This window comes from Caloenas nicobarica, chromosome 16 (genome assembly GCF_036013445.1).
Source record: "Caloenas nicobarica isolate bCalNic1 chromosome 16, bCalNic1.hap1, whole genome shotgun sequence".
In the NCBI taxonomy this organism is placed as follows: domain Eukaryota; kingdom Metazoa; phylum Chordata; class Aves; order Columbiformes; family Columbidae; genus Caloenas; species Caloenas nicobarica.
The window spans coordinates 2415183-2439946 of NC_088260.1; the positions used below are offsets into that span (position 1 = coordinate 2415183).

The window sequence follows — 24764 nt, forward strand, 5'->3', positions numbered from 1 at the left end:
ATAGAGGCAGGAGCACCAGCTTGTCTCTTAACACAATAATGCCTCCTTAGAACATTGCTAACACTAACATTGTCATTTCTAACAGTGGTGTCTTATCTATCATATTACTGGGATCTTGCCTGCTAGTAGCACGTATTTTTGTAGCGCCACTTCAGGTTACAATGCTGCTGTTTTCCTTTTTCTCATGGTTTGCCGCTGATTTGACGTGTACAGCCCGCCAGATGAACTCAGCAGAGGGTGCCCCAGCCAGCCTGCTGCCTCACACACGGGAATTGGATGAAAAACTGTTTCTGACTTTTCCTGCCTGTTGGGAGTCCCAAGGCACTGGGGTCCCTGGGGTCCCAGTGCTGTTCTTGTGACTCACATCACTCCAAAGCTTTGCTTCCTCAGCCCTAATTCAGGGGATTTTCTAATCCCAAAAGATGCAGTTCTGCAGACCACAAAGGGCTCTGGTTCCCCTGAGGATCGGGCCCTCCCGTGGCTTGTTTAGTAAGTGAATAGAGATCGGAGCTACAGACTCTGCATTTGTTTCTGCTTTAAATTGATTTGTATGCATTCTTTCCTTCTAATTCTCCAGGGACTTGTGCATTTTACATCTTGCAAAACATGTTTTTAATAAGGACTTCCTTTTTGAAAGTCACAGGAATAACATCTAAATCTGTGTGTGGAGTGCGTGCATGTGTACATATATATATATATGCACTGTGTGCATGCACAGAAACTGTAAGTGCAGTAGGCAATTTTGTTAAGTCCGAGAGATACATATTACAAAGGCATCCATTTTATTTAATTCTCAATATGCACAATTCAGCTTCATGAAGCCTAAATAGGTCTTGTGCCCTTTTGCTAATTAAATTTTGTTATAAATCCACCTGGGCTGTATTTTTGTAATATCTCCATTTGAATGAGTGTGGTTTAGTGTCTGGGTGGAATGGTTTTTCCTCCTGAAATGTTAATTAGATGGAGAACTTGTTATGCTTTGGAAAAACTGCATTGCAAACCCATAGATAAACAGATTGATTTAATTTTAATCTGCTTTCATGGTGATGCATAATGATAACTGGTTTCTGTCTCACAGGGCTGAAAACTACAGACCTTAATAAGAGTCTGTGGGTATATTATACAGCTTTAAATAGCTTATGTTGTGCTAGACCGCTCTCCATAAATTATTCTAACTCTATCAGTATCTCAGGGACTCCTGGTTCTCTTCTGCTGTGGATTTTCAATCAGTGAAACTATTAGTGTAATCTGAAGAAACTTCGAGGCATCTTCTCTGAAAACAACTGACAACACTGGTTTGTACATGAAGTATTCAGTGGGGAAAACAAAACAAAAAAAGCCTTATAGAAGCCAGCTCTGTACATTAAATCCTGGCATCCAAATCCTATCTATTATAAGCCATGCCAAAATTGATTATGAAATTAAAAGCCAGACATTCGGATGGTTAGTATGAAGTGTCTGACTACATGACCTAATTTTTGTGGTATGTCATTCCTGTTGCACTTAGAAAGCTGCAGTTTGGTTTAGTCAGTTATTGCTTAAATGGGCCCTGCTCAAATACAGTTCCTTCCATTGTAAGAGTTTCAAATATGAAGGCTTGCTCCTCCTAGGGAAAACATTTTTTTAACAGTCTTTATTTCTTCAGGGGTTTGTGATAGATACAAATCCAGAGAGCCTTTGTACCCTTGGTTTTCATCCACTCATTGCAAATAAGCTTTAAGTCTAACAAAAGCAGACTGAGCTCTGCCTGTTTTCTCAATGACAGACACATTTTATTTTTGACTGATGTTCAAAGAGCTGAATCTCTTTCAGGCTCAAATTCTGTCCTATATTAGCTTCAGCTGGAAGAAGAGGAGTATGGCCTTAAAAGTGTATAAATTTAGCATCACTCTAATGTTGTACATAAAATTAGAAGTGGAAATGCTGGGAACACAAATTCCAACCAGTCCTCCTTACACCTCTGGGAGTGAATGGAGGTGAAACATCAAGATGGAAATGTCATACTGAAGTGTTCCAGTATCAAAAAGGTTCTATTTATGCAATGTGCAGCAACAGAATTACTTGAGATCCTGCAGAGGATCACCACATTCAGTGTACCCCATGTGTTTGCTTTTTTACAGTGATTATTCTCATACTGACTTGCCAGCAAGAGCCAGTACCTGGGAATTGTTTGAATAGTTCCCCAGCTTAGTCAAGCCAAAATTGCTGTCTGAATTTTAGGATCCCGTGGTGGCATGCAGTCCCATAGTACTTGATTCTCAAGCTATAGCATTTAATTCTGGTGTCCGGAAAGCCCCTGATTTGAGGTGTTCCAGCTGCAGGATGGCTCTGTTAGCTCTTCAGCCTCTGTGAAGCCAGCGTTAGTGCAGCCCTGGGAAATACAGACCAGATGTTTCCATCTCCAGCAGATACAATTTGTTATTGGGTCAAGAAGGAGAGCTGATGTCATTGGAAAAAGCCTTCACGAAGAGGAACCCATGGCATAGCCAGCAGCACAGCTGGGCTCTGGGCAGTGACGTGTATTGGGTATTTACAGGTTAGAACCATGAATACTTTCAGGGTTTCTTGCAGGGAGTATTTTGCTGCTGCCTTAGGTCAGTAGTGCATTAGACTTTCCAGTGAGGGGAAATGGACCTGATTTCTTTGTCTTATGACACGAAGAACGGTGGTCAGGTCCATTTTCATTCGCATTTTGCCTGTCTTTGGTTTCAGAAGCCTCTCCTACACCTCTTATTGCTGTCACGGTCCAAAGGTGGTGAATATTAGTAAAGTGAAGACGGCCATCCTGCACAGTTACACACCGCTTTGGTCTCTCTCCATTTGTGGGTTAAGATTAGGGTCTGGGCAGGAAAAAGCACTAAAGATAAACAGAAATAGAAACCCCCTTAAGTTATTTCTGAAGTGCTTTGGGGAGATTCGGTGACAAGGCAAATTCAGAAGCTCTCAAAACCTACCCCTCTGCACACAAGTTATCTGCCACCTTCTAGTCGCCCCTGGTAACAAGCTGGTAACCTGTGGTAGCACCTGTGTTAACAGCCTCCCTTCTCTTTGTATTCCTTTGATGTTGAAAGTAGCTCACTTTCTCAGAAGGAGCATGAAAGGTTCTCACAGATCTTTGCCCTGAGCGCTCCAGTAATAGAAAACTAGATTCAGTGTCATGGGTCTAAAGCACCTTTATTTAGAGCTGTTTAGGGGTTAGATTCCCTGTTTATTTGCACTTTGTTTTGAAATGGAGGGATGTGTGATATTTATATGCTGCATGTGGGACATTGTCAGGAATAAAACGCGGAGGGGGGTCTTGCCCATGGCCGGGTATCCGCGGCTTCGGCACCTTCCTTGTCTTTGATCTCCTGCACGTCTTGAGGGTGAATTTGCGTGTGTGCTCGCTCGCTCTTTCCCTTCCCTGTGGTGCTTCAAACCAGACACTTTGTTGACATTGTACCATGGCACTTAGCAGCACACATGCTGGAACGCTGGTATTTTTCGCCAGCCAGCTGTTCCACTTTATACAACACTTAAGTAACGATTTCACAGCCATTACCAGCCTGCAGTGATGACATGGGCTGAAAGCTGAGCGCTAACTGGTTGTAAACCGCAAAAACTGGGAGATGCTAAACCAGACGCTTTGATAAATGAGAAGGGACATTGCCTGCATTTTAAATGGTCAAGTTGAAGCCTCTTTTATCACTAGAGTAAACATAGTGTTTAGTGGGTCATGAGACAGAATTGGGAATCGCTATGTCTATGCACTTAGGAAATGTATTTCCTTGATTTCAGGTGTGATGTATTGATTCTGGGAGTTCCTTCTGTGTTTTTTTCTTTCTCCCTTCCCTCGATTTGTACCCTGTCAGCATTGACAGGCTTTCCGGGCTTGGGGACTCCCAAGGGCTTTGTTTGCCATGATTGATTTGGTGCAAGGGCTGAGCTGCTTATGAGTCTCAGTAGCCGATGTGCTGCACTGAGAGCAGCGACCCACGAGTAAATAACAGCTTGTAGAAATACCCATGAAAGTGTTTAGTTGGATAGGCTCCTTGTTTGAAAAAAACCCACAACAACCTAAAACCAACCACAGTTGCAATGTTAATAAGTCTTTTCCTTCCTCCTCTTTCCCAGAGTAGGATCTGGCCCAGAGTGAAGTCTGGGGCATAAAATACTCGAATAACTTTACTTGCTGCTGCTCAGCCTCGCTGTTTTAAGCAGATCTCTTGTACTTAGACCGTTAACTCTGAAACAGCTTTGTCATGCGCTTTTTTCGTGTTGCAGTGGAGCAGTCTGAGCCGGCTGAACTGTGGCCGAACCGCGCGGCCGCCTCCTGAGCACTCGAGCAGCTGAAGGGTCGGCGCCCCAGCTTGCCCTGTGCCAGCCAGGCAATTCAATAAAGCACATTTGCAGCAAAGTAATTGAGCCCTGACGGCAGTCAGAGTGTTTTCACCTCAGGTATCTTCAGTTTTATCTGCTGACAAATAATATACCTTCGGTTATTATTAACCCTGTTTCATCCAGGTCATTCTTTGGTAATTGCGAAGTGCTACTGCTGTTGGAAATTGGGAGAATAAAATTCTGCAAATCTCAACAGTGGCAAACACAGCATCGAGACACACTAGAGGAAAAAGCAGTTCCTGGGATCGGGAAATCGAAGCTTTTGTGCTACTTATAGAAGTGTGTTTAACTAATTCTTCAGAAAGAGTTCCTAACCTCTAATTCTGTAGAAAAACAACAATCTTCTTGTGTTATTGTTTTCAATAAAATTAGGGGTTTGGTGCTTTTAACAGATGACTAAATTAGACCTTAACAACAGCTCTTCTAAGAAATCTTGATCCATAGACTGCAATTACCCCAAGGAGTGTACACAAGGATCTGCATTTGTTTTGAAACATTAGAAATCAGTGCAGGATGGCAGTTTGTCATTGTATAAAGTGAATGGCAAGGATAAACGAACTCAGCTTGTTTTGCTGGTTTTGTGTCCATTTTTTTTTCTGTTTTACCTCATCACTAGTGTTTCCAAAGGGATCCAGATGGAAAATAAGAGGACGGTATCAGTCATGTGTCTGTGTTCAAACAGTTATTTTAACCTGGTTTTTAATACATTTTAAAATATAAGTGAGAAATGTAATCAATTTTTGGTTTGTGGCTGTTCACTTAGCAGCGCGGAGACTTTGCACAGCTTCTCAATTGAAGCAAAGCTGTTGCACACATGCCAGCAGAGCCAGGGCAGACTATGCTATGGTCTAGGGCTGGCTTTTGGCTTTGTTTTTTCTTGATTCTCTACCAGTTTTGTTAATAAAACATACAAAAACATAGCTGTTGTAGAGTCAGTATAATCTTGTTGTATCGTAAGTATAGTCTTTTGTGTATTTTTAAGTAGCAATTGTAACATAGTAATTATAGAGCTAGCTTAACTCGGCAGGTTCTGAGCCACTCTCGTTTCCTCATGAAGTGGGAATCATTTTTCTCCATCATTTTCACCATTGGTCTCTTGTCCTGAGGGACATCTGTGTTCTAGGAGCTGTAACTGCACCTGCTTAAAATGCATTTTGTGAAATTAGCTTAGAAGAACTCGGGCACAGCTCAGCAGCCTTCATGTATTAATTCTTCCAGGCGTGCTAAGGAAATCACAGCCACTGCTGTTGAGTCAGTAGCAGAAGAAACGGCGTATAACCCTCTTTGTGCAAGGCAGTTGAAGGAATCCTTTGGCTTTTTATTCTGAAAACAATTGTGTGGATATTGTCCTTCAAAATTTTCACAAGTAATTTCATGTGGAGGCAGAGCTGATAGTGCTTGTTTTACTGAGATTAGCATCTCTGCATGGCAGCAGCTGTTTATACAAAACATCACATACTTTTTTTTTTTTTCCCCCTCCAGGATTGAGAACTTGCCATAACACTGAATGGATTTTGTGTATGGGATTTTAAGGGATATAATTTAAGGGATATATGGGATATAATTAAACTGTCATTTCCTGACAGCTTATATATGAGACTATTTGACCACGATGGACTTTTTGTTTTTGTAAACACATTCAAAAACCAAAAGTTAACCCCACCAGAAACTCCTAGTCCAAAGAGCCTTCCCGTGCTCAGTGGTGCCCATCGCGGATAATGGAAGATGGGGAGTGAGCAACATGCTCCACAACATGCCTACTCCGCTATTTAGCTGTAACTAAAGCTGTAATTACAGTTAGTTCAGTAAGACTTCTATCTTGATGTAATTTCTTCAAAATATGCAACTCTAAATGAATTCTCTTGTCTCTTTTCCTTGTAACACTGTAAAACTCTAACGAGTGGTAGCATTTTCTGTGGGGTGGTAATAATGAAGAAATGAATAACAGGTGAAGCTGACATTTTGCATCTAATTGGTGAATTATCCTCCTGTTCCTCCCAGGGCAAAGGTGAAGAAAGGTGTGAACGTTTTCAGTGTCAGAGCCAGCAGCCCCTACTTATGGGACATCAGAGAGAACGTGGATTATACTGGGAAATACGCGCCAGCTGTTATTGTTTGCCAGAGGAAATCTGCTGCCTCTGAAAACAGGTAGGTCACTTCCAGCAGTCTGTCTTTTAATAACTGACGGTTGTTTTTCCTTTTCAAAGCGTTTTGCTTTGATTTTAATAAGTTTTATTATAGCGCAGGACGAAAATGCTTTTGGGAAAGCTGGGGCTGTCTCTCTTTTGTAGTGCTTTGCTAGTTCTGTTGCATGTGCTTTGAACAAAATGTTATTCAATCATAATACTTTAAGGAAGTTAAAACTAGCAGGAAATATTGTTTTCACATGGTATTTAGAAGAATATATTCAATCTCTTAGAATTAGGTTGTGACTAGTTCAATCTCTTCAAATTATTTGCTGCCAGGCATTGTAGCAGAGGGTAATTATAGGACTGCTTGTGGTGGAGGTTTTTGGTTTGGTGGTTGTGTGTTTGTTTTATCCAGAAAAAAATGAAAACTTATTCTGGGTATCAAACTGACATTTTTGTTGGTGATATTTATATGGATTTTTAATCTGCAGAAGAGAATAGGTTTTCCATTTTCCATTCCCATTGTGAAACAACTTGGGACACCCGCCTGTCTTAAACAGCCTTCGTCTGAAAGGTGGATGTTCCTTTTCTAATTATAACTAATTGCTTTAATGAATGCATTTTTATATAATTTGCCGCTTCATGTTCATTGTTGCTGGAACTGTATGTCAAGTTTATACTCATATTTATAAGGATCTGACTGCCTGCATATGTATTGTGTTTGGTATTGCTGTTAGAAAACATATAACATGGACATTCTGTGTTGTGATTTACCTCTGGAATTTTACAAAATCTTACAGGCTTTGAGGATTTATTATGGGGTTTAGAATTTTTAAATAAATACCCTCTGAGCCTAATAACTAGAAAGTTTCATGTCTTTGCAATCTGAGTATGTGAACAAAAGAGGAAGGGAAGAATTTCCCTTCATAATCATGACATAAATCACTACAATTTCTACACAATTTCTGTGCTACAGTATCCTGAATTCTCTGGTCTAAACCGTATATTGCCTTGTACCTGACTGAATTTTATTGGTCAAAGCAGCAAAGTGTATGTGTGCCAAGGTCAGAGCTTCCTGCTGCCCAGCACTATCTGTCCGACAGATTCTTTAAAATCCCAGTTCAAAGCTATTTGAAGGCAGCGTGTGAATATTTTCATTGACTGAAATGGGCATCGGATCAGAATCAAAGATTATTTCAACAATGAGTTTTCCATCATACTTTACTTTGGGTCCATACAGAGCATTTGCCTGATTTCTCTTCTTCATCAGGAAAATATAATGCGACTTCAAGGGTGAACTGAAGCTTGGCAACTTATTTCCCTTCCCTATTCATCATTCAGTGGCAAGCCTTCAAAATGACCCCTTGCACACAGGAAAATAAATTCTTATGTCACCTTTCATGCAGCGGTTGTGGTTTCTGTATACTTTCACATGCTGAGTATAAGCATTGCTTCATGTTTATTAAAAGTGTGAGCTCATATACATGTTAGGGTTTTTTTTCTTCAAGTGAGGACAAGGTATTTGTGTAACTCTCTCATAAATTCTGGTTTGACTTATTCTGAGTTTCCAGCTGCGATTTTGTGGTTTTCTCACTTTTAAGAACTTGTTCCTCATTGTTTGTTAACAAATGTAAAATATTTGCAATGTCTTATTCAGTATGTTGTGTTCCTCGTTAGATTTAGTCATATGTGGCTTGCTATTCATTTTAAGTAGTAAGATCAAGGATTAGATAGGAAAAGAGAATGTGCTCAACATTTTTTGGGGAAACAATTTTTTCCTTATCTAGCCTTGTTTGATGTCACTGAGAATGCACAATGGATAACAGCTAAATATTGATGTTTCTTACCTGATTGTTTGCCTCCATAGCTCATTTAGAAATTCAACAAACTCTGTTTGTATATTGTTTAATGGCTCTTAGACATCAGCTATCTGATCACACGAATGCAAAGGTGGCAATGTTAATTAACTAAAGATTCAAGACTTCTGTGTTTCTCATAGCTTTACATGGATCAGAAAATAGTGTTAATAAAGCTAATGTACCATGACAGGTGTAATTTTCTGGATTGAGGAGGCACTTGTGCAAGGCACACACTCAGCCAGGGTGCCTGAGCATTTCTTTATCCAAGTTTGAAATATATCAGTCAATTTATTTGGAGAGGTTTTGGCACCAAAAGCTTATTGTAACAGGATTAACATATAAATATTATCACAGCCAGCAGGGTGTTTTAGAATGAATATTAACAGCAAATATTATGAGTCTGTATGAGAATAACTAATTAAGCCCATCTGTCAAATATGATTTGAAATTCTCAGTGCCTTGCTTATTATGGACTTGTGACAGTGTTCCAGATTAATGGTGAAGCAATTATAATGTTCTCCCCGATTCTTCTGATTTCATTCTCAGGCAATAATAATTTGGTAACACTCTAAATCCTGACCCATGAGATTATCAGATGGGCTTACTACTAGTAGTAGCGTCCATACAGCACTTCTGTTCTTCTCTGAGAAGCATCTGTCTTCCAGGCCTCTCTTGTCATGTAGATGATCAAAAAGCGTGATGGGGCTTGACCACTGGCTTAGAAATGTGGCTTGGGAAACACTTAAGCACTGATTGAATCAGGGAGATACATCCTAATATGTGCCATCCTTTGCTTATTTGCTTTGGAAGTTGGCTGATCTTTCCTTTTCTTACTCGCTCATGTTGTGAGGTGATGAGATTAAAAGATAAAACATATTCAGAATGTTTTCTTGGATTAGTGCTGCTTCTTATTGTGCCTGAAATTGAGCATCTCTGCTGCGCTAGTGATGACTGAGAAGAACAGCCCAAAGCGGGAGCTGTGGATTCCTGTCTGTTCTCCTGTGTCTCCTGTTGGACTGAAGCACAACAGGTGGGATGGGCTTGGAGAATGACTGAGGTGGTAAAAGATGCAGATGCAGTGTTGGATTTTCCTCTTCTGCAAAACATTATTGGTAGCACTTTTCTGTATCCAGAGCTGCTGTGGAGACATTATGCAAGATGCTCTGATATGATACTAGTGGATGTCACAATCCTCTTCTAATACCTTATTCATGTTTAGATTTTGGGGTACAAATGTTTGTTATTCCATTGGTGAATGTTATTGTGCTTATGGCAGGAATGAGGCCATTGATTCAAGCAAGTGCAAAATGATTGTAGACAAAGCTTGGTCATTTCTGAGTAGAACCTTAATGTCTGGATTTGAACGTTTACTGCCTTATCTCCAAATGTATTTGAACTAGATCATGGGTAAACCTTGCTCAGTGATTTCCTTGCTGTGCTTGTTAGAAATGTTACAAAGAGCATTTCCGGTGATACTTTCCCCCTTGTGCTTTTGGGGTCCAGTTTTATAACACTGAAGGAGTTATTGGCTTATGCTGCTTGAGACCAGATGCTGGTCCTGCTATTAGCAGAGAAACTTATTTTCATTTTGAATTATGAGTGATTAAATCAGTCCTTGATAATATTGACATAGTAAGAGACAATGAAAGTATTTTCTGGGTTGTTATCATGATACCATATTTCAATACTTAATTTTCTTAACACTTTTATAATACAAGAAATTAACTTGACATTAGGTAATAACAGGGGACAGGAAACCTTATGGCAGCATTGCCATTGCTTTTCCAACACAGTACTTTCTTTTTATTACAGTTATACCATTATCCTTGGTGCCCTGTATTTCTCATTTTTAAATCTAGTTATTTAACATTTAGTTTTCCTTTTGTAACAGTATCATTCTCTTACATGTTGCATCTGCTAGTACATTTGATAGACTCTCAAGAGTGCTATAATCCTAAAATGCTTCTGAAGCAACAAAAATGACATAAATAACAGCCTAATAGCCACAATAATTATATTATGTCTCTTGTTGGTGTTCATCAAAATGCTTCGTAAAAACAGTTTTATGTTTTAGATCACCATTATTTTTTTTCTATGCTATTAATGTGCTCATGTGACTTTATCAACCAGAGGTATATTATTGCTTGGAAAGAAAATTTTCTGTTCAGTGGAATTACAGAAAAGATGTGTAATGAAGCAAAAAGAAATTCTAGTGTATTTTATCCCATCACAACATGTGTGAATCACATGGGCTTCGGTTTATCATGATGAAACAAAGGCAAGAAAAAGGGAGAAGGAGGGGATAACTCATATATGTGGTTCAAAATTACTTTCTGAGAATAATGATTCAGCCCTTGACCTTGAAATCTAGTTATTCACTCAGCATCATTGCTGCTGATATAATACATAAAGTTATGTAGTATTGGGCGTATATAATAAGTTAATTTGATTCTGAAATACCAGTTTACCTTCATTTATACTTCCTAGGCATATGGGTACTGATCGGCTGTAAGCATATTTATCCTGTGTAGATTTAGAGTTTCATACTGTGTACTGTTTGGGTTTTTCTTTTACCTTCCTGTGATTTTTTGAAACCTCTAGAGTTCTAAGACTTTCTATGTTGTGAGGATGCGAAAGTACTCAACAGCTCAGAAGTCGTGTTTACATTCCACTATTTGAAAGCACTTAGTCACAAACTTCTCCTTCTCATTTTAAAACTTAGATGTGCCATCTGAGAGGAGAACCCTTTGAGGTGTTGAGGCAAAATAGATTTGTATGAACCAAGCCTTAGTGCATCATTCTTTTACATGCTGACCCACTTTTTTCATTTTTTAAAAAGAAAACTATTTTGTTTATCAAGAAATGCAGAATCTCTCTTGAAATCATCCTACTCAATGCTAATGTACTAGGGGAAAGAAAAGGTTTGCGGTTATCATCTTGAAGCAAATCAAAAGAAGAGAGATGAAATATTAACCAACAACTATTAGATAAAGGCATGATTAGCCGACTTTTTCACCTGGTTGTTTGAAAGAGACTCATTCATTTAAAAACAAAAAGATTGCAGGAAAGCACTTCAAAGGCATGTAGATAGTGTTCTGGCATCTTAAGGGTGGACTCTGTTCCTATATCTCTGATATGTACATGAAGGAGATACCACAGGGAAGTTCAGCTGTCATTGCAAAGCAGATGATGCCCTTTAATCTCAGCTGAATTTTAGGGTTCTCCTTAGAGAGGACGGCTATTTCTGTGTTCTTTTGTCTGTGAGCATGCTGTTACTGGAAATGGGGAAAGTGACAATTAGCATTGAACTGCTGCTCTGTCTCTTGAAGTAGTTAAAATAAATATAATTCCCTCATTCAGGATTTACTCTTTTGAAATACCAATGTACAGTCATATAGCATTTACCGTCTCTTCTGATGGCTTTCAGCTGGTGATGCGCAGAGCTAAGCAAAGTGGTAAAGATGAAGTATCCCTAAAATTGCACCCTTGGCTTCTAGATGTTGCAGTTGGGTCAGAAGGGCTCAGGGACAGAAAGCCGTATTTCCAGTGGCAACCCAGAGTCTGCTGGTTTTCTAGGGCTGGAATTCTTGAAGCAGAGAGTTGGGATCACTGTCGCAGTTCTGCCAGTGGCTGCACACCCCAGGGAGAGTTCTCATTGCGTGCGTAGGAGTAAGGATACGCATTACGTCATTGACGTCATCAAAGACGTCATGTTCATTTGAGAGGGTTTTCCACTAGGTCAAATTTGTCATTTTCTAGCCCATTATTGTAATTGACTCTGCTTTTGTGACAGTCTATCCAAAGTGGAAAGTCAGTCCAATGAATAATTACAGATTGTGGTGACTGCAGACTGGTGTCCTACTGGCCATTTGCTGACCATCCACCACCTTCAATACGGATGCCTCATCCATCTCTTTTGTCCACTTTAGGCTGTCTGCCTCTGTATATCCGGAAACCCTGAGAAGAAATTCTATTTTATGCTCTACAGTGTCACAGCTGATGACAACCTGAGAAAGTGTTTCTTAGTTTGAGTTGGACCAGTTCCCTGTCTCACATGTGCTGGCATCAGAATAACCTGTCCCAGCTGTGACCCCAGGGCAGAGCTTTCAACAGGAAGAGGTTTGGCTGCAGGAAGCATGTTTGTAAGGAGGGATGAATTTAATTTCCTGTCCTACCTCATCTGAAAGATGAGAGCTTTTATGCCCTTTGTATTTTTGGATTATATTTTATTGATTTTTATTTTATATCCAAAAGTAGTAATGGAAAGCAAGGATCCAAAAAGTACTGCATATGTGAGGTTCCCATATGATACCAAAGTTGAATGTTGTAACAGGTGCTCAGTATTCCCTTGTTCATGAGCTTAGCTAGGAATTTGAGAAAAGGTGTGCAATCCTCATCGGCTGTTACTGTGGTAGCTCAGAAGGGGAAGGTTCATCGAACGAACCTGAGAAGTCCTGGGAGAAATTCTGATGATTCCTGTGCTCACGTAACTAGAGACTGTATTATAATGCTTACATGGGAGAAGGCAGAGCTATGTTTTTGACATTTCAAGTTTTCAAGACACAAAGTTGTCTATGATGTGCTGGTAATTAGGCTTGTTTTCTTTGATATATAATATCTTCTATAAAATGAGGTTCTGTAGCACAGTGATCAACGTGATTTTGCTAAAATGCCAGGAGTTGTCTAGAGAGAATCTTCTGAAGATACTGTAATTGCTCAGATTAAATCATCTGCCTCTGTAAAATCCGTAAACAGTAAATAATGTTAGGTGTTTAATCCCCTTTCATCGAGAGTTCTTGGCATGCAGAGCTGGGAATCAAATAATTGGAGGGAAACAGTCTAAGTGTAAATAATTTGATAACAGAAGTCAGTCACAGAGGGGGCAGATCATTGACAGATACATTGGGGTTTTTTTGCGTTTGTGGTTTTGGTTGTGGTTTGTTTTTTCCTCTCTTCTCTCTTTCTGTCTTGGTGATAAGCAGGTGTTTTATGGGTATTTCTGCAACGTCCCATGTAAAGAAAATTCCCTCCTTCCTGTATGCTGTTGAAGTAGCTAAAGGACATTTCCAACAGTCTGGGTAACCTCATGCATATTTAGTGTCTGTTTTTACCCTGTTGTTATCCAGTGTGATAAATATCATTTTAAACCTGAGGAGGACTGATTTCCCTTAAGAACCTTAAGGATTCATCATCGTCATGCTTGCCCTGTATTTGTGGTACTTAGCAATGTAGTCCTTAAAGCTTTAGTTGCCCCAGGGCTCCAAATAACAATTCCAGTGGGACAAAACCAGTTTGCTACCTATTACAAAAGAGACAGCAAGTGAGTAATCTCCTGCCTATTAAAAATCTAATCTTAAATGCTAAAGTGTGTCTTGTGAAAGTATCTCTAATGATGCTGTTGCATTTTCTTTTCCTTGGAGGAAATCTTCTTAGAAGTAATACTAATTACTCGGAGATTCGGAAAGTGAATGGATGACTTAAAATATGAGCTGAGGCTGAAAATATGCTTGTTGCTATTGAGACATGGGGATTCCCATTTTTTGGATTAAAAAAGTCATTAAATCTAGCAGTCACATATAAGTCACCATACAGCAAAGCGTGGATCAGAAGGTTAACGGAATTGTATAATACAATCAAGCATCCATATAAATCATAAAGCTAATCCGAAGTGAATTCCAATTGCGAGTACAAGGCTGAAGTTCACTGGGTGTTTATTTCATGGCTTCTAGTCTTAGCATATAGATTTATTGATGATGTGAACAAACTAGTTGCAGCATTAAAGATCTGTGGGTGGTTTATATGAACTGATGATGCAGATATAACTCATCCTCTAATTATTTCACCTTGGTCAACTCTTGGCTTTTTAACTATCTCTATAGAGTAAGACAGGGCTGCTGCCCCAGCATGACAGAGGCACAGAGGGGGCACAGGCTTAACTTTAGGGTCAGTTCTGAGACTAATACATGACATCACCTATTAGGGTTTCTGTGCATGCAGAGGAATGGGGTTATGTAGCCAGGCTTAGGATGAGCTCCATCTCAGTCGATACACCGAGCAGGGAGCTGCACTGACCTCATCACTAAGACAATGCAGAAGTCAGTGGGGTGTTGTTTGATGACCTCCTGGAACTGCACAAGCCTTAATTACTTGCCCTGGGTCATGTGGGGAGTGTGACAGAGCAGGAGTTAAATGAACATCTCATGTGGCAGCTGGTCCCTTGAGAGTCAACTTGCACCAAAGGCTGCTTGCTTTTTTTTTCTACTCAGGAAAAACCTTCCCACCCAGGAGTTCATACAGAGTTCTCTAGAACTGGCAGTGTGTCTGAGAGCTCTTTTGGAAGGGTTTCTATTGACTTCCATACCAACAGAAGAAATTTTGCTTTGTTAGGATAATAGGATGCCTTGTCTTTGTGGGTGTCGTTGATTCCAACACGCATCCACACGTATACACAAATGTAAAAATCAGCAACAGGACAGAAAACAGACATGTGGGATTCCACAGGCAGAGCTGTGTGATCACTGGATATTTTGGGTTACATGGAAGGAGTGCGTAATGTGATTCATTCCTCCTCTGCATGGTAATCTGCACCAACGAGCAGTACTTCCACCTCTCCACACACTCCATCTTCTGCAAATGTTTTCCAGGTTTTAGTGTTATAGAGGGCTGTTTTAACGAACTGTTTTAATGTTCAATACGCTTTAAATTTACATCTCTTTTAAAGTCTGAATCTTTCCATTTGAAATCCATCCTCCTTGTATAAGTTTATGAATCATGTGTTTTATGTATGATAGAATGCATAGAAAAGATGTTACATAAGAAGTTAGACAAAACTGCATTTTAGTGTGTGTAGGAGTGGGGAACCAGGCTATAGCTGCTATGGCAGGCCTGGCTTGTGTGATTCTTTAGAAAAGTACAGAAATTGTTACAAGGTATGTGTCTGGTTCTTGCTTAGGAACCCCAAGAGCTTTTCCATGCAAGACGTGTAAATATGATTTCATATTAGATACGCTTCAAAGTGTGAGTAGCTGTGCCAGCTGTGCCCCCCAGCAGCGCGTGGCCAGCGATGAAGAGCCTGCCCGCTGCTCGTCCTGCTCTCCGGCTGGTGCTCCAAAGCAGATGAAGGGATCAGCTGGCTGTGATGTGTCTCTGTGGTTTGACATCATTGGCAGGGTGGTAGTTGAGGGATTGCCTGCACTTATGTGAATGTGTTATATATTATTCTTAGTTTCAGGGATTACCTGAAGCTAATATTCAAATGTGCAGTTGGCTGAATGAATGGCTACTATCTCTATCTTTTCTCAACATAATTTTTTCTCTGGCCTGTTGCAAGAATGCATGTCTGCCTTTAACTCAGCTTGAGCTGTAACACCTTCGATGTTGACAAGCTATCTTTTTTTAAAGTCTTTATTCACTGGAAGGTTTCCTAAATCCTAGTTTTGTGAACTTCAGCATGGGGATGGTGGAACGGGATAGATATTCAATTTATACTGCCAAAAGTGAGACTATATTACTTTCGTCTTCTATTTCTTACTCTGCCTTTCTAAAACAACTGGAAAATCAATCCCAAAGCATCTGTGTCTGATATTTATATAATTCCCATTTCAGCTATACCTTAATGCACCAGAGTCTCCATAGGTTTGTTTATAGCAGCATTGGCAAGTGCAGCTGTGCTCTTACCCCATATTAAAGATGAAGGCTGTCATACCAAGAGACCACGAAATATATGTCTGTGGAGATAAAAGGGCCAAGGTGACTGTGATGTGATGCCCCGTGCTCATTCAGCAAAGCCTGGTCACAGAACGAGCAGCATCTTAGAAAACAGGACTGTGTCACACGTGGCACATCAGGGTGAGCTCAGGAGAATGTCAAGTGCTGGGTGGAACTTCTTCATTTTCAGTTTATTTAAATCTTACAGTTGATCTTAAACTAGAAAGAAAATAATTAGCTTGAATAATTTTCAATCCAATTAATCTATTCCTAAGTGGCAAATATTGTACCTGGAAACAGATCGATGATGAAGTGTTTCCTCTGAGATGCATTTTCCTGTTAATTGTTGCAGCAAGTAATTTTCTTACAGGCACGTGCAGATCTTTGTGTGAAGGAGTTAAGGCAGGAAAGCAAAAGGCATAGAAGAGGACAAAAGATGACTATAACAACATTAAGATTACCACAGAGTTAGTAAATATAATGTATGTGCAACGTGTTATGTATGTTGTACATACATTATGCATTTGTCAACAGTCGTAAGAGAGCAGCTTTCAAAAGTTTCAGAAATTAGGACATCTTAGAATTAATCTTTCATGCATATTCATTAAAACCAGTTTTACTTACATGAACACATGGTACTTTCTCCATAGGAGTACATGCAGAGAAGAATTTGGCAGACGAACACCAACAAGGCTCTATATGATGTGTTTTTCAAAATAACATCTCCCTCCTACCTGAGACTTATAGTTTGGAAATATACTCTCACTGCTATCTATACTTTATGTTAGAGATGCACATACACAGCGCATACATACTGTCTATATTGCAATTCTTTTTTGGTTCTAATAGAGGATCAAGTTTGAGTTTATCCATGTTCAATACTGAGAATTCAGTGGAAGAGAGGGGTTGTAGGTGTATTTTACATTTGGTTTATATTTTTTAGTGAGATAAACCCCTGACTTAGTCCTTAAGAGTCTCAAGGAGAATTACAATGTCTTGATGAAAAATTACTATTTATTCAAAAATCAAGACTTTGTTCTCATAAACATGAAAATAAATCTTGTTCATAGTGGCTCTAAGCAGCAAATGATCAAAGATGTAACTGTCTCCAGAGCATGGGGATAAATGCACAGTTTCAGAAAAGTAGCCTTCTGATCAAGCCTTTCAGATGGTGGGAATCAGCAATTGTTTTGTAAAAGCAGTGTTTCGCTCCTTACTTTAGGTTTCTAGTTTTGGCACTTGTTATGCTTATGTAACTCTAGTAAAATATCTCCTCTACAGAGGTTTAAGGGATTAATCTTGTTTATGAAAGGAAATGCTGCTTCTGCTTCTTGGATAAACCACAAATAAAGATTTTGTTCTCCAATTTTAATCAAAACTCGTAAACACATTGAGAAATCTCTAATGGACTGCTAATGATGATCCAGATGCTTCTGTCAGAAACACAGAATTATAGAAGAATTAAGTTATAAAAGAATGTACTATTATCAGATAGGTGAAAACTCTAGGAAGGGGAATTATTTATTGGTGAGCACAATCCTGTGTATATAGATCTGCTGGCCAGCTGGGGTGAAATGTGATGTTCTCATCCCCTTTCACTTGAGAGATTGAGTATTTATTTTTCCATAACAAAGTAATACAATAAATGGGACTTCAGAAAGTGGAGAAAGGAAGGATTGTGCTGGGGCAGAGTAAAAAAAGCAAACATTTGGAGAGAGACAAAGAGAAAAAGCAAGATGTGTATTAATGATGACCCTTACACTGCTAACGCAGGAAGGGCTAAATTACATTGCTGGATTTGCAGCCCCAACATTCTTTTAATGTAGTTTTAGTAAATGCATTTGGTTTTCTATATTGCCAGTTAGAATAGTCTGTAAATCCTGCTAAAAATTCTGGTGGTAACAGTTCAAATACTTTCCCGGTGGATGCGGATGCTGCGTCGCTCGGTCAGGTTGCCTCGTGTGGGTGATCTGCCGTCCGCGCTCCCCATCAGGCCTTGTAGCCGAGGTGCCCGAGAGGGGTTCCCTCACCTGTGAGCAGAGCAAAACCATGTGTGTTTGAGCCTTTGTTTGCTTCCCTCTTTCTGTATTCACCTTTTCTCCAGAGAACGCTGCCCAACGGGCCCCTGGCCGTGGGTGGGGAGGGAGGGGACGGTGCTTTCCTGAGGCACAGGACAGCCAGCGCTGCTGCCGCGGCAGCTCCGGTGCGCGGCTCGGCCACGCCGCGTGGGCCAGCCGGAGGTGCTCACCTTCCAGCGCCCGTGGACGGGCTGGGAAGAGCTGCCTGCTGTCCGCCTCCAAAGTCAGGGCAATCGCCAGCTACAGACCTATTTTAAACAGTCATCTCCCGAGGAACAAGCAATCTGAAGATTGTTGTTTCAACATCTGCCTCTGGGGTGACATTCCTAAATACCATCTTTCATGGCAAGTTCAAAGTCACTCAGATGCTATGGTTTTAAGAAGCAAAATTCTCCACTTAAATCCATCAGAAAAGTAGCAGTTTTGGTCTGTGAGTGTGCAGAACTCTTCTGTTCTAAAATTAGAAAGTCAGTTTGTCTGTTAAGCCAGGGGAACAAGAAGCTCTACATGCCCTCCAAAATTAGCAATGAAACAAGCTGTATTGAACTCATCTCCAGCTTCCCACCTTTGGGGCCGGAGCCGGAACCAAGATAGACAATATTTCTCCAGGCTGTCACCGTTATTTTACGAGAGGAAATGGAGGAGGGGGAGGAGAGAGTTGCTTTGGTCTGATCTCTAAGTGGATAACCAGCTGAACTTACAAAATCATTCAGAAGATTAAAGGACACTTCAAACAGTTTGCTATGTCAAGTTTTAATTTATTCTGCTGAATATCTCTGCCTTAACTGTCACAAAACGAAGACGTTAAAGCTAACAGAGCCATGTGCTCTGTTAAAAGGTGCTGTTCCTTTAGAGGAGGGTGTTTCTGGAGAAAAGGAATGCAGAGGGAGGTCTAAGAAAGAATTAAGACAATAATTTAATGCTTTTGATTTTCTGTGGATAGTACTGGAGAAGGATTTAACATTATTGTTAGGTATACCAGAATTTGCATCATTTTTGTTCTAGTAGAAGCGTCATTGCTCTGAGCAGTATTAAGCAGATGTGAAGGCACTGACCATAAGCAGCTTGAAATTCCCAGAGTCTTCAACAAAACTTGAGCCAAGAGATGTGAGGATTTGAAAAACCCCAGGAACTTTCAAACAAAAAAATGTGATGTGGTTGCAAAGAAGCGCATGCTACTTTTGCTGCTTTTTTACACCTAAGGGCCTGGGTAGAAATTGGAAAAAAAAATTAGTACAGCTGCATATCAAGCCTTAAGAATTATTTCTATGACTAATAAATAATTCAAACTAAGTTACGTGTATGTATGCATTATTAGGTGACTGCAATTTCAATATATTGTAGATTAAATTCACCTGAAATTTGTGCTGTGCTAATGTCTCAATGAATGTGCATAAAGACATCAAGTTAATTTTTCAAGCTTTATTCTCCTAAAATATGAGGGTTTTTTCTGCAGCTACATTAGGTCTTAATTTACATATTGTTTCTGCACTGTGTGGATGTTACTTTCTTTTTTGTTTATATGTCAACAATATTCATGCTTTCTATTTTAAACATTATAATATTCCTTCTATTTTAGAAAGATGTCAACAGGCGAATATATATATTCAAGTATCTTAGCATGCTGTGCAGATCCATCGCTAATAATAGGTATATGATTTTTTCCAAGTAGAGAATTTATGCTTATTTATGTCATAAACACAGCTAGCAGCACTATACATGTGCTAACTCAAGAATGCATTTGTCATTTTTAATGAAGTAAATAAAGCAAGTAACTATAGCTAGGTCATTTTTTCCTGAATTTCGTTGTTTTTTCTTTGGGGAAAAAGGAGGATTTCAGCCAGGTTTTCCAAATGGGCCTTATGCTGCCTGTGCATGTTTGTTTTAAATGTGACAGCAGCATAGCTGACTCCAAGATGGTTCTGTTCTTATATGTTTCACGTAAATAGGCAGACAGTAGAGGAAAAATACATCAGAGTCCCCAGGCAGCTGAATTCTTATCAGTAGCCAATTACGGAAAAATCTTAAATAAGAACTTGGACTTTCTTGGACATGAGAGCCAATCAGCCATGAGACAGAGCTCTATAGGAAACTAGATTTTACTTGCTCCATCCTCATGGAGCTGTGACGAATGTAACAGGCATGCCTTGCTGCCTCCTTTTGACTCCAAAATCTAAAATACAATTTTTTCAAGAGGAAAATGCCTTAGTAGGGAAAATAGAAGTCAGATCTTCAAGGTTAAAAAGTTCTGTCTAACCTTTCATGTTATTGCTCAGAAGAATTATTTTTGAAAGTTAATAAACCACATGCCTTCAACTCATACAGCTATTTCCCTCCCTAAACAAATTGGTTTTATTGTTAAAACTACAAATTTAGGTGTTGTGATCAATACCATCATTTTATGAGCTGTCAGTAAAGGGACTTGAAGATGCAGCTCTGCTTGATTGTCTAGGAATAAAGATTGATCAGCCCCATCACTCCTTCTGTATAGATCCTTGGTTGATGCACATACAGTGTACAAAGCAGAGCACCACCACCTCATCCCTCTTCAAAATCACATAGTCAATAGCTTTTCCTCTGCACATTTCTGCGAGCACTTGAGACTACAACCCCAATTAATATGTTAAGAAGGGCAGAGAGGAGGAACATGTTTTGGTGTTGGGGTCTTTCCTTGATAGAAAAATGTGATTTTATTTCCAAACTTTTCTTAGTTCATTTCACGAAAGGTATTGACCCGAGACTGTTACCTTTCACTCTTTCATGTTTTCTTTTATTGTTTTTTAAATGAAGACAAGGAAAAGAGGAGTGCAAGGTGATAACAAAAGGCGGCTGGCCTGCAGCAACTGTTGAAACTTGTGATGCGTTTTGGGCAGCAGTCAGTGTCATACGCTGCTCCTCTTGCACCAGTCTGAGAAGGCAGGTGGTTTGAAAGGAAAATCAAGTCTTTGTGTATACTGTTGTCACAGAGTTTGCTGAATGCAATTAATTCCAATGGAAAAAAGGGGCATTGGATGAGCTGAGTTACCTTCATTGTATGTATTCAATTACGAAATAGAAGTATTGCTGTATTTATAACACAGTTGACTTAATATGCTTGTGCGTGATGCAGGTTGCAGAGTGTCCACAACTTATTTAGAGCTTATGTAATTTAAGAAATTATATGCCTCAACTGCAGATTTGTTAACTAGGTATGATAATTTCCTATTCCTTGCCTGCCTTATTAAAACTGTGAGCTATTCAAGGCACAGATGTCTTGTAATGTGATGCTTGGATCTTAAAAGATAATTGATTGATTGGACTCTGTAGAGGATACCCTCATCCAAAGAATGCACTGATGATTTAGGGCTACCTAGTATGGATGAATGTGTAGGTAGCTAAATAAAAATACATGAGGAAAACCAGACTGTTTAGGAAGGAAATGACTGGTTAGGTGTAGAGGAGTAGTGCAGCAGGTTGTAGAACAAGATTTACTAGCTAAAGTAAAGGAAAGGGGCTGGGACTTGAGCACGGAGCTGGCTCTGCCCTGAGGAGCTGGTGTCTGGGCACCTTCCGTCCCCTCCTGCTTGTTCCTCTGTGGCCTGAACTCACAGGGAGCTGGTTCAGGCATCTAAACTGCCATAAACCAATGCTACAGAAACATTGTGTTATTTCTCCAAAATGGCTTATTGAAAATCCCCCATGAGTGCCAGAAGGGGAGGAGGAGCTGCAGTCAGTGGGAGGGTACTGAGAGCAGGGGAGCGAGCGGGGCTGCCCCGCCAGCAGCAGCTGGAAGTTGCCGGCATCACACTCGGTGGGACCTTCGACAAGTGATGATACATTCATGGCTTCAGTTTTTCATGTGTAAGAGTGGGTACAATAATGCTGTCTAGCTCCTGAGACTGAGGTGATAATGTTAAGCATTACGCGCTTAGTGCATATAAAAGCTTTTGAAAACCTTGGATGGAAGGCTTATGAAAAACAAATATAGAGATACAGCGGACATCATTCTAACAGTCCTGCACTTAACTATTGTTTTTCCTGAATCTCTTCCTTAGGCATGTTAACTTTGCTTTTATAGTCTATCAGGAGGCACTGTATTTAGCTCTCCCTGTTCAAGGTTCACTGACCTATAATCCTACTGAAATGGAGTGGAAAGCCCATGAAAATTTCACTGCATTTGCACTCAAGTGGCATATGGCCATGGTGTTAATTAAAAAAAAAAAAAAAAGGAGAAAAAGGGTGATAGCCCTCTAGTCTCCATGGAGACTAAGCATACTGAAAGGTGTGGGAGTATAAAATATTTTCAATCTTAGGTTGAACAGCAGAGATCAAAAGTTGTTCTGGTTAAAATGCTGTGCAGCCGTCAACATGCTGAGTTGAATGATATGGTATTTTGCACAAATACTTTGCAAAATAATTTGGATATGAGATTAAGAGGAAATTTCCTGTACCATTTTAATGGGTTACTGGAATAGATCATGATATATATTATCTGTGCATTTGTCAAATTTCTATAAGAATGCGTAAGCCAGAAAGTATAATACCCATCCTCGCAATAAAGAATTCTCGTTTTACAAGGTAATGTTCAAATTCTTTTAGAGGATCATAAAAACTAAATAAAAGAAGAACCAGCAGAAATTGAGACATTTTGTATTATTAAGATGTCTGACTGGCAAAGCAGCCTATAAAATAAGCTTTCCCAAACACTTGCCTTGGGAAGGGAAGAGTGAGAAAGAACTATGTGAAAAGTATTCCCCAAAATGGAATAGTAAGCTTGGTTTTGTCGATAGCTGGCAAATTTGGTGCAGTGCTATTTTTCAGTCATTTGGAGAACATGAAAGCATAGCTGATAAAGTGTTACTGAGAAAAAAATTGTATTACTGATTAAATGAGAAATGGACAGCAGGATAAAATGAACTTCCTAACTGTTCTGAGGTGAATATAGAAGTAATATATCGGGGACATCCAAGTAGCATGTTTTGCATGACATTAGCAAAAATGCCTGCTAATGTGGGTTCTGGGGCTGAAAAATCACTAATTTGATTTTTTCCATCTCAACCATGTCCTATAGAATGATTCCCACATAAAGTTTAAGGTCAGGACTGTGGCTTATTCTGCCTCTGAAAAGTAAACTGGTCCTTCTGCAAGTAGAACAACTTCAGAAACTTGCTTTTTTATGGATTTGTCCTACTTTTTTTTCATCCTTATGCCCTTCTGCAGTGCCGCTGGTATTAATATTACACATTCCCAACAGCCGCCTCCTTCCAGAATTCCCGGCTCCTCCCCGTGTTCCCATTTAGTAGACTGAGATGGGGGGAGAAGAGAAGCAGAATTCAGAGGGGAAGCTGGTTGTGAGGTTTGTGCAGACAACTCCTGTTATTGCTACAGATGCTGCGTTGCTGACTTTGGAGTCCTCATTTATTGAACAAACACAGGGGGCAGTTGAGTGTGAAGTATGAAAGACTTTGTTGTCTCATTCTCTTTGGGTCTGATTGTGAATTTGTTTGAATGAGGATTGAGAGACTGAATCTTATTACTTTGTGATGGAGTTTTGCCAGAGATATCACCACAACAAGATCTCTATGTTAAAGCATTTTTGAGTAGTATTAAAAAAAAATCAAAACAGGTCCTGTCCTCTTGCTACCTTTGGACCAAAGCTGAACAAATACATCATTTTGGGAAGACACAAAAGAAAAAAAAACCCACACGAAATGCAAAAGTGTATTCATTTCAGTATTGCTGTCTGCCTTGAAATTGGTTTCCTTTGTCGATAAACAACTGAACAGATGGAAAGGGTCTGAAACAAAGGGAAAACATTACCTAACAAAAATAGTTAGTGTTTCTTACCCGGAGAGACTGTTAAAGTGAAGGCAATCTTAATTTAGGCAAACAAACAAGAGTTTGGCTTGCAACACAGTAAATTATGAATAAAAAAAGATGCTATTGTTGAATTTCATGTTATGAAATGTAGCAAACTTGAAATGAGAGAGGGGACATTTTATGCCATAGGTGCTGGCACTATCAAAAGTCAAGATGGTTTTGCTAACTGTTAATGTACCTTGGCAGCCAGTGCAGCATTTTTCTTGTCATGTTCCGTGTGGGAAATTTAACTAATGGACTGGTTTGCCTTACCTGTTATTTTTGTTCCCTAGAGTCAAACCAACAGATGATTTCCTGAGTTTCTTCATTTGCTTGGAATAGTTAGTAACAAGCATTATTGTCTGCCATGTGTCCTATGCTGTATTTCTCTGACCCTGTAATGGATTTGGCATCAAGACGTGGCTCAAACTGAGGGGCCAAGTTTTGCAAGCAGCACTTCAGAAAGTAATCCTTTATAAGCTACACCTACCTCTTCATTTGTTAGGGGATTTATATTGAATCTGTTTCTTCTTCTCTAACTCCCTTTAATAGAAACTAGACATGTAATTAATAACAACAGCTGGGTCAAAGGAATTATTTTGTGCCACCTCACAGTTAGTAGGAATTAAGATTTAATTTTGAAGACTATGGTGTATGCTGGTGTTTTCCATTTCAAAAAGAATAATTAGTGCGATTGTTAAATTAATTTGGTTTATCTTTGGTCAGCTTTACATTCCAGAATGACTGAAGAAACAGAATAGTTTAAATATTTT

At 39.6% G+C, this 24764-nt stretch overlaps 1 protein-coding gene across 1 annotated transcript in view; it reads left to right on the top strand.

Annotated features, from left to right (window-relative positions):
- TMEM132D (transmembrane protein 132D) overlaps positions 1 to 24764 on the top strand; it is a 220088-nt gene that overhangs the window by 77320 nt on the left and 118004 nt on the right. The window contains exon 3 of the mRNA XM_065646455.1: positions 6382 to 6528. Coding sequence (XP_065502527.1) covers positions 6382 to 6528 — 147 coding nt within the window. The remainder of the gene's footprint in view (positions 1 to 6381; positions 6529 to 24764) is intronic.